The sequence below is a fragment of the Elgaria multicarinata genome, chromosome 11 (genome assembly GCF_023053635.1).
Source record: "Elgaria multicarinata webbii isolate HBS135686 ecotype San Diego chromosome 11, rElgMul1.1.pri, whole genome shotgun sequence".
NCBI classification, from domain to species: Eukaryota; Metazoa; Chordata; class Lepidosauria; order Squamata; family Anguidae; genus Elgaria; species Elgaria multicarinata.
Genome location: NC_086181.1, coordinates 35,023,068 through 35,041,370, shown reverse-complemented (window position 1 = coordinate 35,041,370; position 18,303 = coordinate 35,023,068). Strand labels below are relative to the sequence as shown.

At 50.9% G+C, this 18,303-nt stretch overlaps 1 protein-coding gene across 3 annotated transcripts in view; it reads left to right on the top strand.

The window, feature by feature from the left end:
• Positions 1 to 3,918: 3,918 nt before the first annotated feature.
• FBXL19 (F-box and leucine rich repeat protein 19) overlaps positions 3,919 to 18,303 on the top strand; it is a 36,295-nt gene continuing 21,910 nt past the window's right edge. The window contains exons 1-6 of one of the 3 annotated variants that reach the window (XM_063138600.1): positions 3,919 to 3,984; positions 4,183 to 4,233; positions 11,832 to 12,036; positions 14,578 to 14,721; positions 14,817 to 14,903; positions 16,482 to 16,697. In XM_063138600.1, coding sequence (XP_062994670.1) covers positions 11,863 to 12,036; positions 14,578 to 14,721; positions 14,817 to 14,903; positions 16,482 to 16,697 — 621 coding nt within the window. In that variant the 5' untranslated portion in view covers positions 3,919 to 3,984; positions 4,183 to 4,233; positions 11,832 to 11,862. Of the gene's footprint in view, positions 3,985 to 4,182; positions 4,234 to 5,343; positions 5,433 to 6,167; positions 6,297 to 11,831; positions 12,037 to 14,577; positions 14,722 to 14,816; positions 14,904 to 16,481; positions 16,698 to 18,303 lie in introns of those variants that run through there. The other 2 variants (XM_063138599.1, XM_063138601.1) reach the window with 2 other exon arrangements.

Sequence of the window (18,303 nt, the reverse complement as noted above, 5' to 3'; positions counted from 1 at the left end):
TCACTCAGTGGGCCACTCAGAGAGACCTGGGTCTCTCTGGGCCTAGTTTAACAGTCTAGTCCAGGCTTCCCCAACCCTACTGTCTTCTATATGTCTTTATACTTCTGCTTCCGTCAGGCCCAGCCAGCAACCCCATTAATCCTGGGATTTGTAGTCCAAAACACCTGAAGGGCACCAAGTTAGAGAAACCTGGTCTAGTCAGTCCAGCATTGTTATATACATTAAGATTTGGGGGTGTATGTGTCTGGAGGTGTATGTGTGTGAAGAATTGCCTCTGAATTAGGGTGACCATATGAAAAGGAGGACAGGGCTCCTGTATCTTTAACTATTGCATAGAAAAGGGAATTTCAGCAGGTGTCATTTGTATAGATGGAGAACCTGGTGAAATTCACCCTTCATTACAACAGTTAAAGGTGCAGGAGCTATACTAGAGTGACCAGATTTAAGAGGGTAGGGCACCTGCAGCTTTAACTGCTGTGATGAAGAGGACATTTCACCAGGTTCCCCATATATACAAATGACACCTGCTGAAATGTCCTTTTCAGTACAACTATTAAAGATACAGGAGCCCTGTCCTCTTTTTCATATGCCTACTCTGAATTTATACCACTGACGACCAGGCCGTCTCCTGCATCGGCAGGCCCTTCTGACAGGATTATCTGGCCACAGCAGTGACACTTCAACCAATGCCAGACAGTAAGCTGCCATGTAAAGTTCCCACAGTGTTACAGGCCACCGCTGTGCCAGGTGCATTGTGGGAAATTTAGAGAGCCGTCCATCCAGTACTGTTTGGAGGACTCAGGACAGCTGGCAACTGACCAAGGAGCCAGGCCTGTTGGTCACCATGGAGCAGCCAATGGAAGGTTGATGTTAATAGCCAGGAAGCGGCCTCTGTTTATAGCCCTGTGGCTGTAAACAGGGCTATGTGGTTCAGTGGAGGCTGGTGGCTCCGATGTCAGTGGGACGGTGAATCTATTCCAGGTTTCAGTCAGAACCAGCCAGAACTCTAAAGGAGCTCTCCAACGTGCTTCTGTGCCTTGGACAGATCCCTTAAAGTTCTGACTGAAACCTGGGATGGATTCAGCGCCCCACTGGTATCGGAACCATCACCCTCCACTGGTGTGATTCTTCCCAAATAGCATCCTTCCCAAATAGGATGCTCCTTTTCATTTAATCGTATGCATCACCTGGGAGTACTCCACTGCAGTGGGCCCTTCCATCATTAGCATCTGATATTTCAAGCATCACTGAGAAATGCAATATCAACGTGATGAGACTCTGCAAAATTAAGAGGAGACACCTGCCTACCAGGATCAGGAAAGCGTTTCGGAGGTGGGGATCAGCTATATATAACTGAGTTAAATTCCACACAGTTCGTAGTGTGTGCGCATGATACACTTTGCTTTTGTACTCTAATGAGAAACTAGAGTATGGAAAATAGAATTGGACTTGGCCGGGTCCTCAAAGGTCATCTAGTCCAACCCCACTGCAGGAAATCCACTGCTGCAGCATTTGTGGGTTGCTTGATGTCTTCCTCACTCTGATTTGGAAGTGGAGTGAGGGGAAGTACACTCTTTCAGTGTTTTTCCTCCTGAAGGAGATGCTATGGGTCCTATAGTGGCAAGTCTTTCCACCTTTGCTTTTCAACATCTGTATCTAAGGTGAGCAACATGTGGCCTTCCTGATGTTTGGGGCCATGATCCCTCACGGCTGGCTATGCTGGTTAAGGCTTCATGGGAGTTTGTAGGCCAAAATATTCAGAGGGCCACAAGCTGTCCACCACAGAATTCCACATGAAACTGCTGAGTCAAGTCATCTGCAGCTTGCAGGGGCGGCCCAAACCATTTTGGCTGCTTGAGACAAAGGTACGAAGGGAGGGAACTAGTAGCTGAATCTTACTTCACTATGCCTAACTGTAAGACCGGCCCTACCCAAAAAAACCTCTGCCTTTTTAAGAGGGGGGGGGGGAAAGATTGCATTTCGAAGGAAAGGAATTCTGCACATGCTCAGAGGAATTCAATCTGAGGTGTTTAGGGTGTTGTTGTTGTTGTTTTTAAAAAAGTAGCTCTGCATCTTGCAGACCACCAATGCACAAGACTACAAACGAAAGTTATTGATTTAAATCAAAAGAATGAGCTCAGCGAGCATTGAGATATATAACACTGGTTCCCACAATGCCGTTCGACTTATCCCCGCCCCCTCCCCACCAGCCATATTACTTGTAGTCCAAGCATTCTCCTTGGGGCCCTTGAAAGCCAGTGGGGAAAGCATAGAGGAATATCCTGGCACAAGCCTTGAGGATAGAACTACACTCCCATGAAGCTCAGCGGCCCTCTTACAAGGACTCAAAACATCCCCCTTTGAGAGCTAGACCCCGCAGGTCCAGCCGGTGGGTGAGCAAAACTACCTTTCCCATGATGCACTAGGACCACAGCCGCCGCCTGCCATCTTAGCCATGGCGACCAAAGGACCCAAGGCGTTGAGCCGGGGACATAAAACTGCAATTCCCACATCGCGCCGCGCGGAAGCTTTGGCCACCATCTTAATTGTAGTCCAAACTTTCCCATGGTGACCATAAAGCCGGATGTCTCGGGGTGGTGGGAAAAACTACCTCTCCCATCAGCCCGCGAGAGGCGAATGTTCCCTTTAGGGCTTCCTGGGGCCGCCATGATGGTTTTGTGTGTATATGTGTGTGTGTAGATGTATGCGAGTGAGGTGTATGTGTATCAGTATGTGTGAGTGAGTGAATGCGAAAGGGAAGGAGGAAGAGGAGAGAATGAGAGAGGCTGGAGGAGGGGGCTCCGCCAGCAACGTGGGGCCTAGCTCTCTCCCCTGTGAGGAGCCGTGGAGGGGCTTGAAACCCACTCCCCGCTTTGCAAATTTGGACGGGAGTGGGTGGGTTTAAAACCCTCCCATATGTGGGGGGAGGAACAGCTGGGCAGCGCAGAGCCCCCTTGAGGAAAGGAGTGGAAGGGGGCACCAGCCCCCCTCCCCCCACTTTGATTGTAAGAGAGGGGGGCGAGCAGTGGAGAAGACTTGGAGGCCCCACCCCAGGGAATAAGCAAGGGTTTTGCAAGGTTAACATTGCTTTGGAGGGGGAAGGAAGGTAGAGAGATTGCTGAGGAAGGTGGGGGGGGGGGCAGGGCCCTTTTCATTCGGGGGAGGGAGAGTGAAGTCCAGAAATGTGCCTCTAATTTACAGGGAAGGCTAATAAAATCTTATTTAGGGGACAGGTTTCGCCTAGCCGCGTCTGTTTCTCCTCCCCACCCCACCACCACCTTGTGCTCCGAAGTGAATGGAGATATAGTTGGAGTAACAAGCAAAGAAGGGGGGAAGCCCCCTCCTCTTCCTCCTCCTCCTCCTCCAGTAAGCCCAAAGAGTTGGGGAGTGGGCTTAGAGAGGGGAGTGGTCTGCCTACATTTGAAAAGGGGAGGGTGGGTGTTCGGGCAACTGAGGAAAAAATCTCAGTGGTGGGCAGAAGAGGAGGAGGAGTCAGGAGAAAGCAAGGAGGGCTGGTGGGGTGGGGGGGCTGATTGGAGGTTGCACCGCGCGTAGGCAATGCCACGGCTCCATCCAAAATTAGGGGTCCCCGAGTAGGTGTGTGGTTCAGCGGGTTCTCTCTCTCTTTTTTAATTATTTATTTAATGTACCGTGGAGGAGGGTGGTGGTGGTGGATGCTTCTCACACACCATCCCCTTGTTTTCTCCCAAGGGCAAGGAAGGAAATAGTGGAGGGTAGAACAGGGGAGAGGGGGTGAGGTTGTGGGGGAACTGCTGCCATGAATCTGTAATAGCCTCTTTGGGGAGATCGTCCCGCCCCTCATCCTCTCCTCCCCCCCTCATTTTTGTGGGGGGGACTAAGAGAGACGCACGCATACACAAATCCTTCAGCAACTGGCTGGATCTCTTCTCCCCCCCCCCAACTCCCCACCATGACAACAAATCCAGCATTAGAATTGCCATCCACTCCATGGCCACACAGCAGGTGAGTAACCCATCTCTCCTTCCCTACCTACAAACCCTTCATGGATTTTAAGGGGGGGTGCCCCCCATCTTTAATCTCCTCCCTTCCTCAGGCACCTTTCACTGGTGCCTGTCTGGGATATGTGTATGTGTGTGTGTGTGTGTGTGTGTGTGTGTGTGTAGCGATTGTAAGATGTACAGCATCTTTTCTTTTTTGGAGGCTGCTGATGGATGAGGAAGAATCTTTGGTGCCTGGATGCGCTCCCCAAAGGTAAGTCTCCCTCTCTCACCCGCCCCTCTTATCTCTCTTGGCTTTGCAAAATAATGTGGCTTCCCCACCCCCCACCCCGCCGCCTTCTCCCAAGGAATAAAATCCTCTTCCAAAAAAGCAAACTCTTTCTCCTTTCCCCCTCCTCCAATCTTCCCATTCAAAATTAATTGGCTCCTCTCCCCCCAAACCCCCTTATGTGTGATGTTTTGAGAAGGACCACCATCACTTTGCAAAATAACCCCCACCCCCCCCACCCCAAAAATGTTGGTATATAAAGGGCAGATCGTGTGAACGCACACAGCATGTGAAAACATCACAACAACTCAGATGCAGAGAAGGGGGAGGGCAGGGAAGCTAGCAGGCGGGTTGCACGGAACGAACATATCTGCTGGGGGTGGGATCTACAGCTTCTGCTGCCCCCCACCTTCCCGCCCCCCCCGCCCCCTCCCCCGCAATGCAAGGTACATCATTGTGTTTTCCTCGCTTTTGCTATCTCCTTTGTTGTTTTGTTTTCTTGGGTATTCTTTTCTTTCCACCTTATGTCCTGTCACCTTGGGCTAGTGTGTGTTCGGGGGTTTTCTGTTGTTGTTCCTTAAAGGAAAACAAACAAACGAGGAGGTATCGTTTTGCCAGGTGGATTTTAGGGGAGGGGGGGTCACCTCTAGATGGGCCGAAGCTGGTGGGGCAGCGGGAGTGGGGGAGAAGCCCAGCGGCTTTGGGGTGTGTGTGTGTGTGCCTGTGTGTGTGCCTGTGTGTGCGCGGGGGCAAACGTGGAACCAAAGTTTCTCCTCCACGATTTCCAGGGGAAGGAATTAGTGGCCGTAAAACGCTCTTGCCTCTGTGTGTTTCTCATGTTTTAACCCCTGGGGGGGGAGGAGGGAGGAAGGGAAGAGAGGGGAGGGGCCGTGTCAGCCGATTTCAGGGGGCCCTGGATGCAGGATGGCTCCGGTTCTGTTCCTCAAGGAGCTGTGGGATCCAGAGGGATCTGCTGGCGGAGGCTCACCCCCGAAAGCTGCCTGGACTTAAAGGCTTTCAAAGGGGTGGGAGAGCGCAAGAGATGTGTCAAGCAGGTAGCAGTTGGCAGAGAGACTTGAGGGGGGATCCAGTAACCGGCATCATGGAAGGCCAGGCTGAGGTGTGTGGGATTCCTCGCCAGGACCAGGCCTGTCTGCTTTGAAGCCGTGCTGGGGCGTGATGAGGTATTGGTGCCAAGTTACTATAGACATGGTTGTCTCTCCTGACGGCGTTCTTTATGATCTTGCATGTTTGGAAGGAAGACCGGGGGTGGGGGGTGGGGGAGCAGGAGGTCACAGAGATTTCCACCTCTGGTGCTTCTGTATGTGTTGGGTGGGGTCGCAGTTTTGCATTGGTGTGAGGGGGGGGGAGGGAAGGTTATTCAGGAAGATCAAGTTAGTCATTTATTTTCACTGATGTCCTTAAAATGCAAGCCGCACATGCCTTCCACCATCTAACCCCTCCCCTGTCGCCTGGTCCTAGCTCAATCCCTTTTTTGTACACCCCCAATAAGATTATTATTTTTAAATGGTCAGTTGTAGGCATCCCCAAGTCCTCTTCCCCCACCCCCATACTCCTAGGGAACAGGACCTGTTTTCCCAGCCCTGCTATGAATTGTAAGCTCTTTGTAGGCAGAGACTGTTTGTTTCCGTGCGAAGGGCCTCCGCTCCCAACACATGCCTTTACGGTGCCACTACTTTCTTCTCTTAGGTTCCTCCTCAAAGCCCCCTTTTCCCCTTACAGCTTTTGATTTAATGTTGATCTGTGCTCTCCGAGGTGACCCGAACCCCTCTCCTCAGTACGTGTAACTCCATTTGCTCATATTTGTCCCCTGTTCCCCCTTGCTTCTCCCTCCCTGTCGGAACGTAGGGCCAAATTGGATGTTACCCAAAACAACAACTGTGCTTCTGCTCTCTGCCCCACCTTACCCCATAATGTCTGGAGGAAATTACCTGTGTTCTGACATCGCAGTGCTCTGCATTTCCCCGCCCCCCCTCTCCACATCATTGGCTGCCCAGTGGCGGGACCTGGTGACATCATGACGCGAGGTGAGTTCTGCTGGACATTACATAGGGAGGGGGATGAGGCAGCGCTATATCTGCAGCTGCTGTGTCTTTGGCTGTGGTTGCACATGTAGGGTAAGATCTAGTTGGACAGAACTCGGTTCCAATGGTGAAGGAGACAAGAGAGGCTCCTTAGCCTCTTGGGTTCTTAGATTGCAGTCACCTTGGAGCAGGAACCTGTTGCCTTTTGCTTGCGTTACTATGCCGTGTATCTGCGGCCGGTGTTATTTAAATGAATAAGCATGTCCTATGCTCCGCTTGTTGTTGATGCTAATAGAGTACTTGTAGCCTTTATCCTTTTGGCTCTTCCTTTCTGCTTCTAACGTGAAATCCCTCCGAATTCCTACCATCTCTCTGCTAGACGGCATCTTCCCTTTCGCTGTCTTTCCTTCATCCAATCCCGCCACACCTCAGAAAAGACCCAGTGAAAATCGTTGTTCTTGTATTATTAGCATGTTGCCTTTAAAAAGTAAACGGACTCCGTAAGGTTCTGTGAATCGCTGTGCGGCTTTTGGCATTGTCTTTCTCTTCTCTGACTGTGATTGTGTTCCTCCCCCACCTCTCAACTTCCCCAAACTCTGCTTGCAGTCCTTTTTGCTTTCCCTTATCAGCGGGCAGCTCCTTGTGCCTTATAGCTGCATTTCCTTTTCATGACTGTAGAACTCAAGATCCCCCATCCCTGCTTACTGCTGGTAATCAGCCTGGGACATATGTCAGTTTCATATCCATTTTGTGTCTGTTTCACCTCTGAACCACCAGCAGCCTCAGAAAGGCCTGGAAAACTCTTCAAAGAAAAAGCCTGAGCATTTGACTTATTTTTAATTTAATGCAGATCTGGTGTTGTCTTTTTTCTCCATTCCTTTTAAAATCTGATATATGCTTCTAAAAGCACGACGTACCTATCGTACCCTGCTAGCAGTTTTTTTCTAGGAAGGATGCACTTATATGCATTCTAGAGCAGTACAGTCTTGACTACCACATCTGTTAACAAGTCATACACAGAGTGGATCTCTTTATTTATAGGTGTCTCCCTTAATTAAGATTCCTGTGTCCTCCTTCCCTTATTTCCCCTTCTTACTGTGTCTTTGGAGGAAACTTGTCTGTTTTCTTCCAGCTGCTTCTATAAAACAGTAGATGGGGAGAACCTGCATCCCAAGTATTGTGATCGCCTGTAAGTAGAATAGATATACACCAGGGTGACTTTTGCTACTTAGGTGTGAGGAGAAGGCAGAAGAGTAAAACCGCTGAAGCCCATCTCTGGATTTCACTGGATAGATCCTTGTTAAAACTCATCTTCTTTATTATGCATGCCAGTGGTTGGGGAATCTGTGGCCTGCCAAATGTTGGACTACAACTCCCATCAGCTCCAGCCAACACAGAAAGGGATGGGGGAAGATGGGAGTTGTAGTCCAGCCACATTGAGAGGGCCACCGATTCCCCATCCCTGGTTTATACAGTACCTGCAATCAACATAGGACTCTCGCCAATTCTCAGCACGTTTACAACTTCCTTGTGAATGGGATGATGGATGAGGGTTAGTGTTGTGCCCGTTTTAGAGTTGGAGGCTTGAGGTCGAAGGCGAGTGATGTGCCCAAAGCTAGGTGGTGAGTCTCTGGCAGAGGTAGAATTTGAACCTTGATCGGAGTCCAACTTTCCAGCCATTCCAGTAGCTTGATCAAAAAAGAATTCATTGGGACATCTCTTATTCGTCTGTGCTCTTGGCATCATCCGTGGCTCTGTACTTCATGGCTGAATAAGACCATGGCTGCTTCCAGAAGGAGGGCTCTTAGCACTACCAATGAGAAGGCATAGTGCAGCGATTCCATCTTTTCTTTTTTAACGGATTTCTTTTGTGATAAGGGAAAAGGCAGAAGAAGTGGTGGAGAAAAATGTGGAGGGGGGGTTAGAAGTTTATTACGGCTTGGAAGCCTACTCATTCCTGCGTTGACTCTTGTGAATGAGACAAAGTGATAGGGCTATAAAAGCCTCATCTGGAAACACCCTAATGGGATTGTATCAGTTAAGTAAAGCTACCTTTTTAGTCAATTTTAGGAAAGCTACATTTTAAAGGATCGCCATACATTTATAGTATTAATTGGTTACTTTTTCTTTCTTCAATAATACAAAAAAACACAGCAAAGATCTTTATCTTTGTAAATCTCTCTTTCTCCCTTCTTTTTTTGCTCTTACAGTATCTTTGCATCCAGAACTGTGCATACTTGCTGACTAGGCACATGCTGAAGTTGATATTTAGACAGAGAACTTGGCATCTGGAGCGCTTCTCTTTGAGTTCTAGCCCTTCAGGCAGGGGTGAGCAACTTGAGGCCGTCCAGATACTATTGAACTGCAACTCCCATCAGCCCTTGCCATGGTGGCAAACGGTGAGGCATCATGGGAGTTGCATCCCAGCAACATCAGCAGGGCCGCAAATTGCCCACCCCTGCCTTAAGGAAAGGGTGCACACAACCTTTCCAGACCCGAGAGAGGCATTGGGTGTCTGCTGGAGTAACAAGGGCTACACATGCGTCTGCACACGTTCAGATGTGACATAGAACACACATACTCACACACATAGTTGGGGAGGGGCAGACGTGGCTTGCGGGCTCCCTGTGGCATGTGGGGTGCACTTTTTGCACCCTTGCTCTTAAGGCTTGCAAGTTTGCACACCAGTAGGGCAGCCTTCCTCAACCTGGGGCGCTCCAGATGTTTTGGACTACAACTCCCAGAATGGGCATTCTGGGAGATGCAGTCCAATACATCTGGAGCGCCCCAGGTTGAGGAAGGCTGCAGTAGGGGGTGAGAAGGGCTGAGCAGGATTTTCAGTGATGGTTCAGGTGTCCATGTGTAGAACATTTGCTTTCCATGACAGTAAGAGAAACAGAATAAATAACGTGTGTGTGCGGGGGTGGGGGGCAAATCTGTGCAAAATGGCTTAATACCGACCATTTATGCAGGTTGGCAAACTCGGCTTTTTTTCCGATGAGGAATGTGCTTGCTTGGGTGCCAAGTTTTATTTGTTTTCGTAGCACGATCTACCTTAGCTTTACTTCTTACAGCTTTTGCACTTGCTGCTTGATATCATTCCCCCCCCCTCCTCCATGAGACTGTTCTTTGTCCATGTTTTTTGTTACATTCCTGCTTCATAATCCACTTTCTGTGTGATACGGTTAGTGCGTATTTGGGGACTGGGAGAAGAGTTAGCTTGTAGTGGAATCTTGCAAGAGTTTGTGGCGAGCCAGAGGACGTCTTCTCGAGATGGGAGGTCCCTTTTCCTGGTTATGTTGTTTAAGGCACAATTCAATGCATGTTTAGACAGAAAAAGAAGTCTCGCAACTCCTAGCATTCCCCAGCCAGAATGCTGAAAGGTGTAGGATTTCTTTTCTGTCTTAAAAGTGCATAGGATCGCACCCTTAGTATATTTAGAACCTGCTTTTCTCCCATGATGGAACTCAAAGTGCAGCGTTGGACGCAGACTTGTGTAGCTTCAGCAACGGTGCTGCCTTGCGTGCTTTCCAGGGTGGGCGACTTGATGTCCTCTTGATGTATCAGCCTGCAACTTCCTCCCTGACTATTGGTCATGCTGTGTGAATTTACCGTGCCTCTGGGACTGGTAATGTGGAGAAAGGATTAAATAATCCAGAGCGATGCCGTTCCGTCTGTATTTATTAACATATGCTGGGATGCGAACAATCTGTAACGGCAGACCCGTAGCTTACTGGTGGAGCTCCTGCTTTTTGTATGCAGATGGTCTCAGGTTTGATCCCTGGCAGCTCTGGGGAAAACTCTAGACTGAAGCCCTAGAGAGCTGCATGACTGTGATCGGATTTTACTTGGCCTGATCAAGTCAATGGGAGGTGATCTAAAACTCTTCAGTGCCAGGGAGCAGAGTTTTATATGCCCACGATGTGTTGACTTCGCTGTTTGGCTTCTGATTGTTCACATCAGGGTGCAAATATAGGCCCCGTTCAGAAGACACCTTAAACCACGGCTTTAACCACGGTGGAAAAGGTTAAAAAAAAAAACTTATTCACCGTGGTTAAAGGCATGGTTTAAGGTGTCTTCTGAACACAGCCTGGCTTTCTGGCTTAACCACTGTAGTTAAAGTTGTGGTTTAAGTGTCTTCTGAACGGGGCGGTTTTCAACAAAACCTGCCATGCTCTAAATTTGGGGTGTTGGTATCGGAAGCTAGCCTGGTTCCTTACTGTTATGTGATGTTTCTTTAATGCAGGGGTGGGCCGCTTGTAGGCCAGAACATCTGGACAGCCACAACTCCCACCAGCCCATGGGCGGTGGAAGTTGAAGGCCAAAACATCTGGAGGGCCACGAGCTGCCCATCCCTGGTCTAATGTGTTTCCGACACAGCTGTAGAATATGAAGGGGACTGATGAGACAGCAGCCTGTTTAGCTATAGAGCATCTTTAAAAAAAAAAAAAAAAGTTTTCCTGGGATTGGGGACAAGAAATAAACAGACTTTTCCTCCTTCGGTCAAGCGGTTTGATCCTAAGGGGTGTGCAGTTCTGTTTTTGGACATCATCTATGAAGCCCTGATAACAATCCAGGGCTTCCGATGCTTTTCTTCAATGAGAAACATCTCCTGAGCATGTTCAGAACTCCCCGCTGTGTGCCTGGAGCATTTCCTTGCTCGCGGAGAAGAATGGCGCGTACAGCAATGCATGGAATGGGTCTGCTGTGGGTGAAGCGGGGTGAGGCAATGGGTCACGGGAGGGGGGGGCGGCAGTAAGCGCAGCTCTTCAGTCGCTCAGGTCAAAGGACCAGGAGAGTTCTTAAAGCAGGCAGAGGTCACGTAACTTGCCTCAGCCTATCTGGCGTTGGGATGGCTGCTGGGATTCCGGTTGCCTTCTCGTAGTTCGCTCCTCGTTTTGGAAGCCCACATGGATGGACTCCTCGCTCAACAAATCCCAGCCACTGGGCCCACCCGAGGCCCAAGGCCCCTGCGTGTATCAGCCTGTTGGCCCTGGGCACCTCATGCTGGCGATGGCAACCTGGGGTCCCGTTGGATCTGGATCGAGCAGGTCACCAGTTTCACTTAGGCTGGGCTCTCCTTCCCTGGAGCTAATTCCGTTGGCTCGAGATGCTAATTTTATCATTTCCCGGCCTTTGTGTTAGGAGTGAGCTATTCCTTTTCAATCGATGATTTAAAAAAAAACAACCCACACCAACTCAGATTGGCGCAATATTTCTCAACGAATTATTCGTCCCAGCGACAAGTGTGATTTTCCTTTTTCACCCCCATCCCCAAGTTTTGGAGTTCTCACGGCCGCCGCGCAACCCTCAAATGGTGACGGGGCCTTTTTGCTCTCCTCGCCTTCGCCGGAGTGAATTCCACCGCATCATGCGCTGAAAGCTTCTCTCCCGTACCAGAGGTCTCGCTTCGTTTCTTTTGCCTTCCAGCTCCTTGCCGATGGCCATCTTTTCCTCGCCTGTCGTCCCACCCTGGGAAGTACCTGTCAACTCATCCGTTTTGCCTCTCTCTCTCTCTCTCTCTCTCTCTGTCTCCAGCCCAGAGAGTAGCTGAAGCGGGACGTAGCCAATGTCGTCCAGCAAAGGGGCGGGAGCTGGAGCTCGCCGGCGGCGGACGCGGTGCCGGAAGTGTAAAGCTTGCCTGCGGTCGGAGTGTGGGGAGTGCCACTTCTGCAAGGACATGAAGAAGTTCGGGGGCCCTGGGCGCATGAAGCAGTCGTGCCTCCAGAGGCAGTGCACGGCGGTGAGTGGGTGGAATGCGGGGCGACCCTCTGCGCGGGGCCAGTTCTTCCGTTCCCACCATGGGTGGGGATATGCCGCGGTTTCGTTGGAAGGCACTGTGGTTCTGAACAATACAGGTTTCTAGTCCTCATGGGCTGTCCAGGAAAACGTGCCCTGCGGCCTACACCAGCCTTCCCCGAACCTCAGAGTTCTCCCGATGGGGTTGGATAGCAACTCCCGGAATCCCCCAGCCGGATTCTGGGAGTTGTAGTCCGAAGCATCTGGAGGGCACCAGATTGGGGAAGGGAAAGCCTCCACTGTTAGAGTCCTCATAACCTCACGAGGGTTCCTGATTTCTCAAAAGGGTCCTTAATTGGGGCAAATTAAGGATGCTTCCAGAAGAGGCTATGTTTATGCAATTGACCTATCTCAGTTTAGGAATTTCGCAGGTCTGGGTGACATCGTCTTCAAGTGGTAATGGGTCCTGTGTTTTCCCATTGCTTCTTCCACCTTTTTTTGCTTGTTTTTTTTTTTTACCAGAGGGGAAAAGCCCCGTTAAGCAGGGAAACGTGGAATAGCCTTTCGATTGGTTGCACGCTAGCAGTCTTCTGTTTGGAAGCACCCCCCAAAAAAGTGGTTCTTCTTATTTTCACCGGCCTCTTTCTTCTGGCTTTGCCTGCAACTCCCATATAATTCAAGCATGTAGAAAAAAATGTATGTGACACTGGCCTTCTGGTCTTTATCATTTCAGGTGAAATTGTGTATATGAGTGTTTCTCACGGTTTCCAAAAAACTCACAACCCATAAGCACAAGATTCCCTGAATCTGGAAAATAATCATGTCTGGGTGAACGGTTTTAATTAGCATTCTGCCTAACCTGCTCGCTTTCCACATGCAATTCTTGTTTTCTTAATGCAGGGGACTGTTCGCATACATTGTTCGTCCCACTTGCACTGTTGTGTGGTGTAGCACTGTACGGCAAGCTTTTTCTGCATGTTGTGAATCTTGAGAATTTCAGTTGAAAGCCAGAAGAAAATCAGAGCTGGCCCGTTAAGATGAGGAACTTTGCGAAGAAACTCCCTGCATCCAAAAAGCTAGCATTTCAAGGAGAAGTGTTGTAGGCTTGGTTCTCTCGCGTGCTGGCGTTCCACATACAGGGATTTATTTGTGTAGTTCACAGAGGCGAACATTGATTTAACCTTCCACTCTTGAACCTGAGAAGGTATAGTCCAGGAATGGAGTGCATCATGACCTTTTTGTGCAGTCCAGATATCCCATGAGCCTACCACAACATCCGTTCTGCATATGCACACATCTTGTAGAAGAACCCAAGGCTTTCCGTATTCGATTGCTCCTTTATGCCTGTTTATAGAACAGTTTGTCCCATCTTTCAGAGTCTTTGGCTCTGTTCAGACAGCAAGTTAGTCAACACAGTGTGAAAACTCCACTCAGCAGTTGAGTTTTTAGGGGGTTCTCCCCACACAGCATGTTCTAACTCCACCATTGTGTGACTGTGGGCTACCGTGGAGTTGAGTAAAATCCATTGCGTTTGATTGACAGTTCCTCCGCCCTCTCTCCTCTCCTGGTCCTCCTAATGGTATCCCATCAGACATTGCTTCAGAAAACAGTTCCTGGCAGCTCCTCCAGAGCGGCACTCGCTCCTTTTGCCACTCTTGCCAGAGAACTCTGTAGCCAGTGGGGGGGAAACTCAACACAACTCCATGGGGAAACTCCACGGAGCCCGCCACGCAACGCAATTGTGCAGGAACTCTCCTCTGCACAGCGTGGATATTCTACGTGGAGCGTTTTCCAAAAAACACCTCTACCGTTGCATGGAGTTTTCTCGCCAGGCAACACATTTCTCAACGGTGGTGTAAAAACTCCACCATGGAGTTCCAAAGCCACCGTTGAGAACCGTGTTGTCTGAACTGAGCCTTCATGTCTTTTATTGCCCTTCTCACGTTAAAGCCTGGAGCAGAAGGAGACGTGCCGCTCATTTTCCGACTGGGAGGGAATCTACACGTCGTTGTGAGGGCGCTTGCATGCGCCCCCAGTGCGCCCTCACAACGATTGTGTACACGGAGAAGGAAGAGACGGAGGAAGAGGCGGCGGCAGCTGGGGAACCCGCTGCGTCCTTGCCGGCCTCCTGCTGCCGGGGTAAGAGCCACCCGGGTCGGAGAGCTCGGCTTCCGCCGAGCTCTCCAACCTGGGTGGCTCTTAGCCCGGCAGCAGGAGGCCGGCGGGGAGGTGGCGGCGGCGGCAAGGACGCGGCCGGTTCCCCAGCCGCCGCCTCCTCCGCCTCTTCCTCCATCTCTTCTTTCTCCATCTACACAGTCGTTGTGAGGGCGCACTGGGGGCGCATGCAAGCGCCCTCACAACGACGTGTAGATTCCCTCCAGGCCTCCCACAGATAGCTGCAGTTCGGATCACCATGGAACGCCATAGGTGGGCTTGATGGCTTTTGGCTCTGGGAAAAAAATCTCACGTGAGCAGAACCACCGCCACCACCACCACCTCTAATCCTTATTTATCCCACTCATTTCCCGGCCCTGTCTTGTTGCAGCCAGTTCTACCTCACACGGCCGTGTGCCTGGCGTGTGGGGAGGCCGGGAAAGAGGATACAGTGGAGGGCGAAGAGGAGAAGTTCAACCTGTCGCTCATGGAGTGCACCATCTGCAACGAGATCGTACATCCTGGCTGCTTGAAGGTGAGGCCGCGGACGGGAAGGAGGAAGGCGAGGCGGAGCCCCGGACATCTCAACCTCTCCGGCTTAACCTGCGCCTGCCTTTTCTCCCTTTATAGATGGGGATTGCCGAAGGGGTCATCAACAACGAAATTCCAAACTGTTGGGAATGTCCCAAGTGTAAGAGAGAAGGCAAATCGATGAAAGTACGTGAGATGGGGGACTGTGGGGAGGCAAGGGACGGGCGGCTCGCAAACTTCTCAAGGCCGAGCGGAGGCCGGGGTGAAGGGGCCTTGTTTACTTATTTATTTGCAACTTCTAAACAGATTCTGGCGCGAGTAACAATAAAAGATGAAATGATAAGATAAAAAAAGAATAAAACACCATGTTAAAACAATTCTTTGAAAAACAGAGTTCCAATAATAGCTGTGGCTTCCTGGAATAAAGCGCTGGAAACAACACAGGGTTGGTGCCGGCCTGATCTCCTTCCATAGAAAGGGGGCCACCACACTGAAGGCTCTTCTCTGGGTGGACTCCGTTGGGCCATAGGTCCATGCGGAACCACCAGGACTTGGGTTTTCAGCAGGGCCAGTCTTCCCTTGAAGTAGGGAAGAGGCACGCCTGACAGCCAGATTTGCCATCTAGTGGAGTATACAGGATTTCAGTCTTCTAACCAGCACCTGGGGTAGTTAATAACGGAGAGTGGAGCTGCTCGTTACTGCAGCAAACACGTGCTCCCAGGCCTCATGAACTTGGGGGTGGGGGGCGCTTCCCAAAGAGATACGGCTGCTTCACCCCGTTTGAGGCCACTGATTCTCCCCTGCAAACCGTCACCCCGATGGCAGCCAGCTTTCTTCCCATCTCAAGCCGGGCATGATATATTTGTTTCCAAAATTAATTCCATCCTGCTTTTCGGTCCCCCCACCCCACAAAAGTGACATACAGCGAGGCATAGAAAGACATTAAAATCCAGCAACACCTGTCCCCAGTTCTCCACACCTCCAGTAATAAAACCAGGAGTAGCTTGACATGAATTGGACTGCAGTCGACTGTAGGAAGGGACAAAAAGAGACCTCATCCCGCACGCTATTTAAAAGGTGTTAACGGTTCACCTGAAGCTTACAAAAGACCCGTAACCCAGGTGCCACTACAGAAAAGGCCTAGCTGAGCACACTCGCAGAAATGGGACCTCTGATAAACACTGCAGTTTCTTGTTTTGGAGCCTTGCTGGGGGGGATACGGGGACATTAGAACCACCAGGGTGGTGCCGGTGGCTCATTTTCAGGGGAGAATCCCGCGAATTCCTTCTTGCGAGGTCCACCATGTTGACATCCCAAGGAAGATACGAGCCTGGCGGTCCCGTGTTTTCCTCGTAGTCCCGCCCTGGCGCTTCTGAGCGAGTCGCCGTCTGGCTGTTCGTCTACCATCTGGAAAAACCACACTAAATTATCGCATCCTTGAGGGTAGATGCCAGTTTTTGTAATTTACCGTCTTCAAAAGAGGAACGGCTGGCGCGTAGCCGTGCCCTTTCTCTTTTGCGGCCGCTCCCTGCCCAGGTGGCCCCGTCCTCCAGCCTTGTTTGAGCTCTTGGTTTGGCCTCACAAACAGGGAGGTGGTTCCAATGGGCTCCTCTGACCTTGGGCCGGCCCTTGGTGATTCCCCACGCCTTGAAATCCCTGCCCCATATTTGCAGGGCTGGGGGGAAGGAGCTAGCTCATCTCCCAACACAAGGAGCGGATGCCCACTGACTGGCACCTGCCCGCCTCCCACCCTCGCTCTCTTAGGACTCGGGGGACGGCACGGGGAAGCGGCGTTCCGACAACGGCGAGGACGGCGTCCGGTGGAAGCTGACGGACGAGCCGGCGCAGAACAAGAAGAAGCTGGCGCCCGCCCAGCCTCTGCCCCCGCCATCCACCGAGGAAAGCCAGGTCCAGGCCGGAGCCCACAAGCGCAAGAAGGAGAAAGAGCTGCCGCCCCCGGACACGGGGCCCAAGAAGAAGGTGAGCGGCTCCAGGCTCGGCCCCAAAGGCGCTGCTTCCCGTACAGGGTGATCGCCGGGGATCCAAGGCTAGCCATGGCTACTAGCCTTGATGGTTGCGTGCTACCTCCAGTATCCGAGGCAGTAAGCCTGTGTGCACCAGTTGCTGGGGAACATAGAATCATAGAGTAGCAGAGTTAGAAGGGGCTTCTTAAGGCCATCGAGTCCAACCCCCTGCTCAATGCAGGAATCCACCCTAAAGCATCCCCGACAGATGCTTGTCCAGCTGCCTCTTGAAGGCCTCTAGTGTGGGAGAGCCCACAACCTCCCTGGGTAACTGATTCCATTGTCGTACTGCTCTAACAGTCAGGAAGTTTTTCCTGATGTCCAGCCGGAATCTGGCTTCCTGTAACTTGAGCCCGTTATTCCGTGTCCTGCACTCTGGGAGGATCGAGAAGAGATCCTGGCCCTCCTCTGTGTGACAACCTTTTAAGTATTTGAAGAGTGCTATCCTGTCTCCCCTCAATCTTCTCTTCTCCAGGCTAAACATGCCCAGTTCTTTCAGTCTCTCTTCATAGGGCTTTGTTTCCAGACCCCTGATCATCCTGGTTGCCTTCCTCTGAACACGCTCCAGCTTGTCTGCGTCCTTCTTGAATTGTGGAGCCCAGAACTGGACGCAATACTCTAGATGTATTCTACATGGGTGGGAGGGTGCTGTTGCACCCAAGTCCTGCTGTGTTGATCCTTGGTCAACAGCTGGTTGGCCGCTGTGTGAACTGAGTGCTGGACTTGATGGACCCTCGGTCTGATCCAGCAGGGCTCTTCTTCTGTTCTTAAGGCCTCTTCCTCGTCTCACTCTAGCCCATTTTCTCCCGACCATGTGCCCTCCAGAGGTTTTGGACTCTTAACTCCCAATGTTTCATCAGACTGGATTATGGCTGCTGTCTTACGCTGGCGTCTGGCGTTTTGTGGAACTTCTGCTGCTTTTATTACTACGTCGTTTTTTTTATTCTGAGTTTCATGATATGCATTTTCTTGTTGGGAAGCCGCCTGCCCTGAAAATATTTTAAATAAATGAACTCTCATCAGCCCGACCTGCCGTGGCCAGTGATCAGGATGATGGGAGTTGTAGTCCCAAACATTTGGAGAGCCCCGAGCTGGGAAAGGCTGCTCTAACCCAAGATGTCCCACCCCTTCAAAAGAGTCCTGCTGGATCGAATCAAAGACCAGTCTTAACCCAGTTTCCTGTTTCCTAGAGTGGTCAGCCAAATTCTTCTGGGAAGCTCACAAGGGGGGGGGGGGGCAAGGTCACGGTCCTCCTCTGCTCTTGGCCCCCGGCCCCTACGCTTTTTAAGAGATACTGTCTCTGATGCTGGAGGTCCTGTTTAGCTTTGGTGGCCTGTTGTCTGGCACGAATGTGTCCAATTGATCCTAAACTAGGGGCCTCCGCCATATCTTGCAGCAGTGAGTTCCATAAGTTTAATTACCTGTTTTCTGTCTGGAATCCCCTGGCGACCGGCTTCGTTGGGTGATTCTGAGTCCTAGCGTTATGAGAGAGCGAAACCTCTCAATCTGTGTTCTCCACTCTGTGCACATAATCTTCGACTATTGAGAAGTATAGAAATGCA